This window comes from Lygodium microphyllum, chromosome 3 (genome assembly GCF_053477565.2).
Source record: "Lygodium microphyllum isolate KBCC chromosome 3, Lygodium_microphyllum_v1.1.10, whole genome shotgun sequence".
NCBI classification, from domain to species: Eukaryota; Viridiplantae; Streptophyta; class Polypodiopsida; order Schizaeales; family Lygodiaceae; genus Lygodium; species Lygodium microphyllum.
The window spans coordinates 172,533,754-172,545,802 of record NC_141137.1 but is presented as its reverse complement, the minus strand read 5'-3'; the positions used below and the strand labels follow the sequence as shown (position 1 = coordinate 172,545,802).

At 40.1% G+C, this 12,049-nt stretch overlaps 1 protein-coding gene across 1 annotated transcript in view; it reads left to right on the top strand.

The window, feature by feature from the left end:
• EMF2 (VEFS-Box of polycomb protein) overlaps positions 1–11,469 on the top strand; it is a 95,221-nt gene extending 83,752 nt beyond the window's left edge. The window contains exons 12-22 of the mRNA XM_087675092.1: positions 2,427–2,479; positions 2,652–2,705; positions 2,804–2,863; positions 8,477–8,535; positions 8,620–9,255; positions 9,336–9,384; positions 9,481–9,564; positions 10,161–10,240; positions 10,332–10,421; positions 10,532–10,846; positions 10,952–11,469. Coding sequence (XP_087531218.1) covers positions 2,427–2,479; positions 2,652–2,705; positions 2,804–2,863; positions 8,477–8,535; positions 8,620–9,255; positions 9,336–9,384; positions 9,481–9,564; positions 10,161–10,240; positions 10,332–10,421; positions 10,532–10,643 — 1,277 coding nt within the window. The 3' untranslated portion in view covers positions 10,644–10,846; positions 10,952–11,469. The remainder of the gene's footprint in view (positions 1–2,426; positions 2,480–2,651; positions 2,706–2,803; positions 2,864–8,476; positions 8,536–8,619; positions 9,256–9,335; positions 9,385–9,480; positions 9,565–10,160; positions 10,241–10,331; positions 10,422–10,531; positions 10,847–10,951) is intronic.
• Positions 11,470–12,049: the final 580 nt, after the last annotated feature.

Sequence of the window (12,049 nt, the reverse complement as noted above, 5' to 3'; positions counted from 1 at the left end):
ACACATCATCATCATTATGTTTAGCATTGTCCAATAGTTTTTGTTGAAAAAACCATGTTTTGGGTTCCAAATACAAAAAAAAACCCCACGTTTTTACTCTCAAAAACGTTTTGTAAGTTTCAAATTCAAAGAAACGCGTTTCTTAGCTGCTATGTTGGAAACACAGCAGTAGGTTTTTTCATGTGCTGTGTGCAATCAGCCTAGTTTCCCCTACTGTTTCTCAAATGTGAAACTAACAATGACACACAGTCGAGCTATTTCTTATTGTCTGTTGATGTATTCTCAGTATATTGATTTACTCAACTGTGTTGGGCTTGTGGAATTTCTGCATGTTCTGAAAAAATATGGTTGGACTGGTATAAGATCTCCTGTAGTGAGTATTGGGGCAGTTTGAGCAAAATAATGTGGATGGCTGATTGGAGCTTTATGTACAAACTCACTAGTTGTCTTGTGATCGAACATTAAACCTCTTGTAGTTTGGGTCCATGTGTGAAACAGTTCAGTCATTAATTGTTGAACCATGCACATGTTGTACCTCTTTGGAGTGTTAATGGGCAGGAGTTGTTCATAAATTAAGATGCCATGATTGTGAGAGGATATTTTTGGCAGACGCCATATAAATGAAGCTGATGTTGGACTTGGCATGTGGGCTTTGGGGAATCAGGGGTTGCAAGGAATGCTAATCTTGCATATTTAATGTTAAGAGTGATGATTGGAGCAAGTGTTTTTACTAGGTCTTATTGATCTAGTTTATGTCAGCACAGAGGATTAGGTAGCTGACATATTCACAAAGGCATTAGGCGCAGAGAAGCTGCGCAAGTTCAGAGACCTGCTTGGTGTGCAGGAATTGGGATTGAGCTCGAGGGAGAGTGTTGAGATATCGAGCTCCACTTGTGATATGCCAGGGTGACCGTTGTGCATTTATGTCACCGACTTGTTAGTTGCAGATGCGGTTGGTACACCGCCCATGAATAATAGCTAGATGATAGCTATCCTTATCTACTCTAGTTCGTGGCTCAGTTAGTATGCCACCTTAGTTAGTTGAGTTTGGTTTGAGACCCATATATAGGGTTCTTCTATTTCTCTGTACTCGAGTTCTTTTGGCTTACACAACTAAGAAGAGGAAAACTATTTTCAGCCTCCACCATTGTGTGTATTCCCCCATTGTGTAAGTGAGAAAGCTACAAGTGAGACTCCTTCCTTCTCTCCCACAATCTTGACATAAGATTGGGCTCTACTTCAACTTCAACAACTCCATTGAAGGAGCTTGTTCCACCTTCAAAATCCCCTATTCCTTTGACTAATCAACCAACTCTTCTTCTTTTGTTCCTTCTAAAAATGATGTCATGGATAAACTCATTAAAAGCATGCATGACCTTCATTTGAATCTTACAGAAATTAGTTCCAAGGTGGAGAAGCTGGATGTCAAAGTTGAAGAACAAGGATGATCATCAACTCAAAGACCCATGAGAGAAGGCTTTAAGAGGCAATGTAGTTGGTGTGATAGTCAACAACATGACAAGAGGGAGTGTTCTGCCTTTAGTGAGGCTGAAGCACAGAAGCTCGTCTTTTGGAAAGACGGAAAAATTCATGCACCTGAAACTAGTCTTCCACTGGAGCCAAATTTTGGCAATGGTGGAATAAAGAAAAGATTTGAAGATTTAGCTGTAAAGAATGCCTACGCAGCAATTGATGCAGCTACCTATGGGCTGCAAATTTAACCAACTAAATTAAATTTGAAAGCATGTAAAGCTAATGTGCAATCTAAAGTATGGATGTAGGCACTAGATCAAATGGAACGTGGTAAAGCAGTCAAAGAAGATTTGGCTAACGCCAGTCAGTGCATTCGAGGAATAATTGGTTGGAAAGAACCGGTAGATTCTTTTTCCGTCTTTGCACATTTGGTTTATGTCAATCATAAAGAAGTCTTGATTGAAGAAAAGAGAAGAAGAGAAGATGATTTTCTAGCCCTCCGAAACGGGTAACTAGAAGAATGCTTGAACAACCAAAGCTTGCTAAAAATATAACCCCTGAGCAAGAGATGGAAGATGCGCCACAAACAAAGAAGACCAAAGGAAATAAGAAAAGCAAGCACCCAGGCTACAAATTGCAGTCTAATACAATGGAGAATACTGATGCTCTGATTTCTATTTGAACTTTTCAATGTTACATTAGTTAGCATAAGAAAATGTGCATGGTTTCATGTGCATGCCCCTGATTTTGGAAAATTGCTGTCAAATCTGAATACATTTCGCCTGTGAAACATTTGGTTTGTATTTCACTTGGGAACACCATCGTGAATGTCCCACTGGGGTCTTCCATTATACTTGGTGAGAATTTTAATCAATGGTGTCTTCTATCACTCTATATGAAGCCATTTCAGTCGCGTGTGTCATGATGGCCTGACTTCACCTCTGTACTTGCAGTTACTGAGAATTATTCGTGCCCGTTTTGTGTGCTCTGCTGCTCAAGTTTGAAGGTAATCCATGCTTCTTTCTGCACATGAGTTTGTTTGAAAATAATGTCAGCTTTCTTGGATTAGATAATTACTTTCTCAGTCATCAAGACAGTGAGCAGAATGCAAAATTGTGTTTTTTATATTCCTTTTTGATGAGATGTGGATACTAAAATATTGTGCTGTTTATGGACAGGGATTGAGATGCCACTTAAACTCAACACATGACCTGTTTAGTTTTGAGTTTTTGGTAACTGCCCATCCTCAAGTTTTGAGTTTTTAAAATGCTTAACATGGAGTTCTTGGAAAACAAATTAAGTAGAACGCTTCTAATGTATGGATGTGCAGGCAACTTCAGACTACCGCTTGGTGAATGTGTTCTGTCGTAATGACGTGCTTGGACCTGAGGTAAGGCACTTAATTTTTCCTAGAAAGTGAGTTCTTGAGAATAACAATAGATTCATGGTATCCTTGATTTTTGCTAGCATTGCCTGTTAGGGAAGGCTTAGGTGATGGCCACCTCTCCTATTATGAAGCCAGCCGAAACCATTGAAGAAGTCTTCCATAAGTTTTAGTGAGCATAATTTGGTACATGTCCCCTTTCCCGTGCAAAGGAGGGCAGCAATACTGCTGTGAGGATTCCAACGCTCTTGTGTCCATGGGATCCACCACTATCTTGCGACGCTTACCCACTTCATCGTCTTCAGCATCTTTGGGGCTGTCCTCAGCTTGAAACTCTTCATCAGAGTCCAAGTCACCTTTACCTTCCACCTCAGTCAAGTGTTGATCCAGAAAATCCATATCAATGCCTCAAGAGGTCTCCATCTCTGCCCCTGTGCATCATTGCATAGGTCTGGCCTGTATCTGATAGACACCCTACGCCCACCTCTGAATTGCGGCTGATCAATCGCAGGCCCCACCTGCAGGGAATTCAATACCTATAGCCCCGTCTGTTGCTGGCTCAGGTGCCCATCCTCAGCCTATGTAGCTGGCCCACAGATTGCCTACAGAGCTCTTTTATCAGTCGGACCTGAATTTGCTTGCCCCACCCTAACCGTGGCAGCACCTGCCCTGTCAGTATCTGTGTCCGCCCTGCCTGTGGCAACCCCACCAGTTTGTGGTTGTGTCCACGACCTGCCTGTGGCAACCCCGCCAGTTTGTGGCTGCACCCACATAGACTGTGACTGCTTACTGTTGCAAGCAGGACATGAGTGCAGGGCTTTGCAGGGAGGTTGTCAGGTCATCACAGGTGACGAATTAAGGTTTTCCAGCAGAAATGTCCAAGGCTGCCGTGCTATAGGTTCTAAAATGAAGATGGTTCACATTCAAAGCTACAAGGGGTATAATTATCCATTTTATATCTTCTTTGTTTTATTTCCTTTTGTAGCTCCTCTTGCACACTTGTTGTCATGTCCTTTACTTCATCTACAATTCTCTTGTTAGTTGTAGTTACCTCCATAGCCAACGTTTTTTTAGTTGAGCCAAGTGCTTGTGCACCTTGGCGAGTGATTCATTGAAGGCCACATTTTCTGCTTCCAAGTTGTAAAATGTCAGGAGGACATGAAATTTTGATGCTCTGCTTTGCATTTGATTAAGTGTTAATCAAATGTGCAAATGTATGTTGCACAAGTGATGTGTGAATTAGTTATTTCACAATGACAGGTCAAGGACCTTGAGAAATTAGAGGGTGTCAAAGGCAAAAGATGTGGTGCCTGGTGTTTGTGGAACATTTATTAGCCATTAATGTTAGTGGTGACATCAAGAACTAGGCATTAAAAGCAGTAGGTCTCTTGCAACCCAATACACCTTGGTTAGCCTCTCCCATCAGCTTCTTAAAGCCTCCCACAATCATGTTTGTGGAAAGTTGGTGCAATTAGACCGAGACATGAGGGTATTTTTTAGAAATTCAATATTAATGCCCAAAAATCTACATTGCTGTCTTGTACAGAGGCTGATTTGCAAGCATTGGGTTGGCAGGGAGTTTTCCTTTCTAAAGGAGATATTACTTGGCACTTCGGATATCCCATTGGTGCGGATATGCCTCCTAGAGCATTGCTCGATTAGATGACCTCCCAAGTTCATGACAGGTTTATATATTGGAAATCTCAAGGTTGGGCTCTTTATGTGCGACTCAAAGTGGCTTAGTCTATCGTGAGTAGTATGGTCTCTTATTTTTTACCCTTGTTTCCTTGGACCAAGAGTCTATCTTGGAATTGGTGCAGCCCATTTGCTTTATGTTGTGGAAAAAGAAAGGTAGTCGTTTAAGTCAAGTATGGATATCTAGTAGCATGTTACTACTCCAAAATAGTTGGGGGGAGCTGCTTTGTTGGATGCCAATCTTCATATGATAGCTCTGAGAATGACACTTTTGCAAGCACTATTTGTGTAGAGCCATCCTTGGACTAATGTTTCCAAATTTTTATTGAGTGTGATATCTCCCATGGTTGCATGGTTATCTAGACATCTCGATGGCATGTGCTGAATTCTACATGGCCTCTTAGAACTTCATAGTTATTTGTGCTTACTCATTTGATTGCTTGTTGGCAAGAGATTCTTCACTTCACAATTTGGTGTCCTTGTGATCGCCGAAAGGAGGCTAATTCATTATAGGCAGAAGTGTTGGCCACTTTCAGGCTGTTTGATTGGCTGAATAAAGATTTACGGCAAGACAAATTTAATCGGATGGTTAGATTGGGGTTGGAGACAGTATGTGATGCTATCATTCTTGGGCAATCCCATTTTTATTCTTTCCACTGCATACACCAGTATTTTTGGATGCCTAGATGCTATAGCCACATTTGGTCGACCTTGGAGGAGCAGCTTCAATGCTCTAATCCATTGCTTGTTGTTCAGTCAACTTCCCTTTTGAAGCACTTTCAGACATAGTTGGCTAATTAGATCTATCATAAGATGGTAGAGGATAAGAGATGAGTCACTCAAAAAGCCAATAAAATTTGGTGTGCTCGGAATAGCAGAGTGAAGTGGTGGGACTGATTTCTTCAATTGTAGAGGTCCAAGATTCCTTATCAGGGAAAAGCTTTTATATGGAGACTGCTTGTTGGAGGTCTCCCCACAGGGGATGTGCTATGTGCCCGCAAGATCTCACTTGGTAGATATATCTTTCTTCCAAATGCAGTTGTGGCGCATACCCAATGTCCCTGTTGTTTGGATTGTCCTCTAGACAATGCTTGGAGCTTTGGTAGTACGAATGCATCCCTTTCAATAACTCATTTGGATATGGAGGGAGGTGTCCCCTTCGAGACTAACAATTTCCTGGAGTCAGCCCTAAGTAGCAATCGAGGATTATGGTCCGTACACCATGCCTTTCTGTGGTGGCCTCTGACTTGATGCTTTGCATGGCATGGTGGCCAATCTCTCTAATTATAGACCATCTAGGAATGTGTGGGATGCATTACATTTGGTGTGTATAAGGGGTTGACCCAAATCTTAATAGACTAGTGCTGTTGGTAATTGTGAAACTTGATACCGTACATGGCATGGCGGCGGTACTTGTCAAATGCATGTCACCAATGTGAAACATGAAATACTTTTCACTGCTGAAACATTTTAGTCTACAGGTGAAATGTCTAGCCGTTGTATTCCAGAAATATTTGTTGAATATTTATTTCATAACCATATTATTCATTCCTTTCACTGGGCATTTTCACTAGGACCTGTCCATGGGTGAATTGTTTTATGCCAAAATAAATGTTTCAGGGGTGAAAGATTCCAGGGCTGCTATCTCCTGATTTGCCTGTTGCTATCTCCCTAGGTGCGTAGTAGTCTCTGGTATCATATTTCAGCATTAACTTAGAAACGCCTTAGATCCTTGTTGCGCAAAATAAAAATAAACAGTATTGGTACCACTCAGTAGGAGTTACTGAGTCCAGTGTTTATTTCTAAGAAATATGCAGCCATAACATGCACCAAAATTAATATGTTCAATCAAAATCTCCATCAAAAAGAGAGATACTTAGCTTGACACCAACGCTAGACTGCTGACCAATGTGTAATTACTTCACAGTTCTATTAGTCCATGCAATATCACAAGAAAACCAATTCAGGCATGATATTATCCAATCTCCCTAGCAGAGTTAATGCTTTTTAATTCACAGTCCTTCATCAACATAGGGTATGGATTTAGACTCTGAATAGTGAGTCTACTCAATAAACATCTTGTAATGATGGGAGTTAACAAAAAGGCACAACCATTGAATGCACTGGCAGTGCCCATACACTACCAAAAGCTCTGTAATGCAGTTAGAGGGGACAACCACAACCTGTACATATGATGAGGCCACACATATGTAGAAGCATAGGCCATAAGCTGCACAACAGCTCCATGTAATCATGAGAGCAACTTGCTTTGTACTTTGATTGTGATGTCTATCCATTGAAATCTCCATCATCTTTAAGTTATTGGCTACATGGCAGGTCACATTGAAATCTCTATCATCTTTAAGTTATGTGCTACACGGCACATGTATTAGTGTTAGTCGGGGGTTCCAAAAATGAGGAGAATACCAATAACATTATTCCTACATTTAATTCTTCATAGCATGCCCCTTTCAGCTAGCCTACTATTCATTTTTAATAAGGAGTGGTGCCACATTGTCCTCAGTGTTGGGGGATTTCTTCATAATTACAATTGTCTTGAAATTATAAATCAGAACTAGCAAAAGTTTCCATGGGCATGTGACAAAATTGTTAAGGGGATGTAGGCAAACAAAAGCAGGCTTTGATGAAAACTATTAGGACTGTGTTTTGTCATGTTCTTTGATTAACTTCTTGCTTTGTCCCTCATTATCTTGTTTTGTAGTGCTGTCTTAGACAGGGCTTGGGTTGCATTTTATCTTGATCTCTTTTGATGGTGGTGATTAGTAATAGAATGTCTCCTCTTGAGGGGAAGAAAAACATTTTTTGCTTTGTAGCAGAGTTGGCATCAACCCTACAAAGAAATCATCCTTCATAAATGACTTATCATCTAGTGTATGCCCAGTTTATACCTCAGTTTGGGTTCTATGTCAGTACATACTTAAGGTTAGGGTTACTGATTCATGTAGAGATAAGGTCTGTAACATATGCAGGATGTATGGTAGAGCTAGTATATACAGAATAACCCCTAACACAAAAATCTTACAAATTAGCACATCATCACTTAGTCCCTAGGAAATGATGCCTAGTGCCTTATTATTCATCTTCTTCCATTCTTTGGTTTTGAACTAGTATTGTTCAACGAACCCATCTTCATCATCTTCCTTCTTGTTATCTGCATCATCTTCAAACAAGTCCCACAAGTCCTTTCGCATTAGGTGATACATGGTCTTTTCGTTCCAGGAATGGAAGCCTTCTCCATTGAACTTTGCTATTTGCTCAAGCTCTGCCATGTTGAGAAGCTCCAATTAATTGAGAAAAGACCAGTAGGAGGCTGCAACATGAGTGATATCTTTTTTACAGCCCTTGCAGAAATGGAGTTTTCAGGGAGCTTATGGAATGCAATATCCTTCTCATGCAAACAAAATCTATACTCTTCAAACACACTTTACATGAAACCTAGAATGCTTTACTCAGAGCTTCTTTTGCACTGTCAATTCCAAGGTTGTCTCAACAAAGCAGTCACATGACTTGCAGTACAGTTTTGTGTCCAATGTTCATTGAGATTCCCTCTTGTTGAGTGGCTTGTTAGTAGAGAGTTTTGAATTGCAACAAAAGACTACAAATCATATTTCATAGCACAAATGTGAATTTCTGGTTTGCAAAACTTTGCTTAAATAATTTATGCCTAGTATTTTAATCTAGAGTATATGTATGAGCAGCAATATCATGTGATTTCTCCAGACTGTAATCTCTTAGCATATTGGGGTCCTTTTTATTTGAAAGCCGCTGCTCCTTGTAAATTATGAATATCATTTTTTGTAAAAAAAAGGGTGTATGTTTGTGTAGCTCACTTTTATTAATACATATGGACTGGAATTTTCATGCTTATTTTAAGCTATCTGGGTGTACTGGTTTTATTGCAAGGGTAATGTGCGGGACATGGATGGTCTCAATGATCCACGCTTGAAGAATTTTGTATACTGGTATGTGAAAAACTGTGTTTGCAGCTGTCAGAGATTCTGTGCATGTTTCTGGCATTGACAAAACTAGTGGTGATTGTTGGACAGGTCCAAGTCTGGTCGGAGAAGAAAATCAGTTGGGAAAATTCCAAGTCTTGGGTCAACTTGTAATGAGGAGCCACCTTCTCAAGGAATAGATGGCCTTCAACGTGGTTTATCATCGAAAGATTCTATATGTTCAGGTCAAGGGGCACTGTCTCTGCCACTAAAACATAGGTCATCAAGCCCAGAACAGAGGTCTGGACGAGATGTCCTTGTAACACAGCATTTACAAGGTAATGAGGTGAATCAAGTGATAATCAATGACCCGGCAAAAGTTACCTGCAATTCAGCCACTACCCAGCTGGCTGATTCACTACCAAATTCTGGTGCACTACATGGGCACTCAAGGAAGCACGAGAGATCGGAAAATGAAGGGCAATCATTGAAAGTTGATGAACAAATATCACAAGTTGTTAAACGGCAGATTTCTGAAAGGTTGACATTAAATGAAGCCAGGTTACAGAACTCTCTAGACCAGGTTGTTGCAAGCATTGGTCCGAATGGTGTATGTTTGGCCATTGCAGCACCCTTGCCTTCACAGGAACGCAGGCCTCAGGCTAACTCTAGACCTCAAATTATACCTTCTACATCCAAAGCCGAGAAAAGTCGTAAAAATCTGGTTGAGAGATCAGAGGCACGCATGTATGTTAATGAAAAGATCTCATTTTCTGTAAGTATTTCCTAAAAGCTTCTAGTTTAACATTCTGTATTTGACATGCCAGACGGGTTCAGCTTCAGAAACGTCAATTTTTTCATTCACATACAGCTCAGGTAGACAATTGTGTATTTTTCTTGGTCAGCAAAATATCATGCTTGGCTTCGTGCTTTAATAGGACTAAATATTTCTTTGCCCCCCCCCTTTCCAAGCCCATGGTTCTCGAACAACTTCTGTCGGATAGGGATAGTGAGGATGAGGTTGATGATGTGATTGCGGACCTTGAAGACCGCAGGGTAAGCTTTCATCTATGGCTTAGGGGTGGTCTTATTATTGGTTGACATGAGTTGGTCACAGCGTGTGCATGTGTGCACCTGCTGCTGCTTGTCATTTGCACAATCACTAGCATGAAAAAGTTAACATTTGTAATTGTCATTTCTTCCTTATTTGTGGGCACAAAGTTTCCCGATGTTTGTAACGTTTTGTATATTGAAGTAAAGCATTCATTTCGTGAGCTTTTCTAGCGGTCATCATCTGCCAAATGATTCAAATTTTTGAGAAAATTTTGCAACTTTTCTCATATCTATGACTTTCCAAAAAAGAGCTAAAAATGGGGCAAAATTCCACTTCTCATTAATTTTATACATATATTTATTTTCATTATGAATTGGGCAATTCTTCCTTGACATGAATTATGCATCTAGAAGAGACAATTTCCTTAACTGAAAATAAATTGAAAGATGTCAGGTTGACTTTCAAGTGTGGCTCATAACTAATTAAAAAAGGCAAGGCATGCAAATATTGCTTGTGGTTATAGTTGCGAGGGGACTTAGATTAGCTGATTGGGATTTTGTGTGTATCACTGAGGAAATCAGCCTATAAATGTTTGTAGATGCTGGATGACTTTGTTGATGTGACACAAGATGAGAAGGAACTCATGCACATGTGGAATTCATTTGTTCGGAAGCAGCGGTACAGTTTTGTCATTACTATGGCATGCAGTAACAAAGATGCTTGTTTTGAAGCTTGGCTTTCAAATAATTTAAAAGTGTGTTCTTTGCAGAGTTCTAGCAGATGGACATTGTCCGTGGGCTTGCGAGGCATTCACAAAGCTTCATGCAAGGAAATTTGCTGAGAGTCCTACACTTAGAAGGTTGCCCTTCCTTGTAGATGGTGCTTTTATGCTGTGTTTCTAGTCAATATGGCAGATCTTCAATAGGAGAATAATTCAACTTACAATGACAATTTGCAATTCTGAAGCAGGTGCTTAATGCTCTTCCTGACCAAGTTGTGGAATCACCATCTTGTTGATGGAAATACCATGAATCGTTGTCTTCTCATAGTCGAGCTGTTTGAAAAGTCCCAAAGGACGTAGTGACTTGGTGGAAAGAGTCAGATTTGCTTACCAAATGTTTCAAAGTGCCCACTGTTGTGCTGTGCTGTTTTGCCACACTTCAATTGGCCCCTTTTGAGTAAACAGTTACCATGGTGTTAGAGCCATTTCAGCAAAGGTGATTTGGCATGAGTTTCACCATGTGTAGAACTTTTCCTTTTCCTTCTGGTGTCTGCAAAGCTCAGGTGCTGTGGCCTATCTGAGTTGCCAACTGCATTTTTTGGTTGACTTGCAGTTTTAAAAACTTATATTGGGTGGTAATATGAGGAAAACTTCTGCATGGTTCGCAGGTCTGATGATTGAGCTCGGCCCAGCACTCCAGCTTGTATGTAATCAGTGGGACACTTGCATGAGCTCTGGAATTCTTAGGCACTCCAGTTTGTAAATAGATAGTCTGATTGGCCAATTCAGCTAGGGGGAGTGGCCAACCTCCCTGGACTGCTTTAATGTGAGGATAGGATTGCAAATGAAGGTGCAAGGTTTGATTCCCTGCTTATGCACCTACACCTTATCCAGCAAATGTAACTGCTCAATTTTGGCAATCAACAATTCGGCAAGTTCTTTGTCAGTTTGCAGTTTAGTCATGGATGAGAAGGATAGTACATTCTTTTCATGAATATCTCTTCATAAACACATCTGAAAATGATGTGTTGAATCATGTGCATGCAATTTCATGTGATTCTATGTAATCTTACGAAATATTCAGGTGTGTTTGACTGTTCTTTACATGGATTGCTGATTTAGTTTTCTTAGAACAGAAGGCTCTCTATTTTATATTTATGTATGCATGGATGTAATAACAATGTATGTATGTAAAAGGTTTGGAGATAGCAGAGACCAGCTAAGAATTCAGGTCCTTCTGTCTGAGTCTAGGTGTGGACAGTTACTCATTATTTGATGTTCATGCTTACTGCTGATTTGACCATCCAGGAACAGATAATTCATGTATAGTAGGGCAAGGAGTATTTTAAATGTGGATATATTTCAGCGAGTTGAACAAGAGTGACATGTTCCATAGGAACTGGGCTTGGATCCAAAAATTATGCCCAGTTTCCTAGCCAAAAATCTGGAACTCAGTTGCTTAAGGACCATTGTTTCCACTTTCATTTGTTGTTTTCTAATTCCCAATACGATATAACCCACTGTTTTTACAATCTAGGTGCTTTTTCCTTCAAGTTTTCTCAATGTTTATTTTGATTTTGATTGCTTACTCCTAAAAGATTTGCCTGTTTATTAGTTCTCTTGGTGTTCATATATTATATTTATAAAATGTTGCATAGCCATTCTTGTACTTGAGCTGTTGTTTCATTGCATGTGACTATGCTTTTGACTGAACAATATATTATATTTATAAAATGTTGCATAGCCATTCTTGTGCTTGAGCTGTT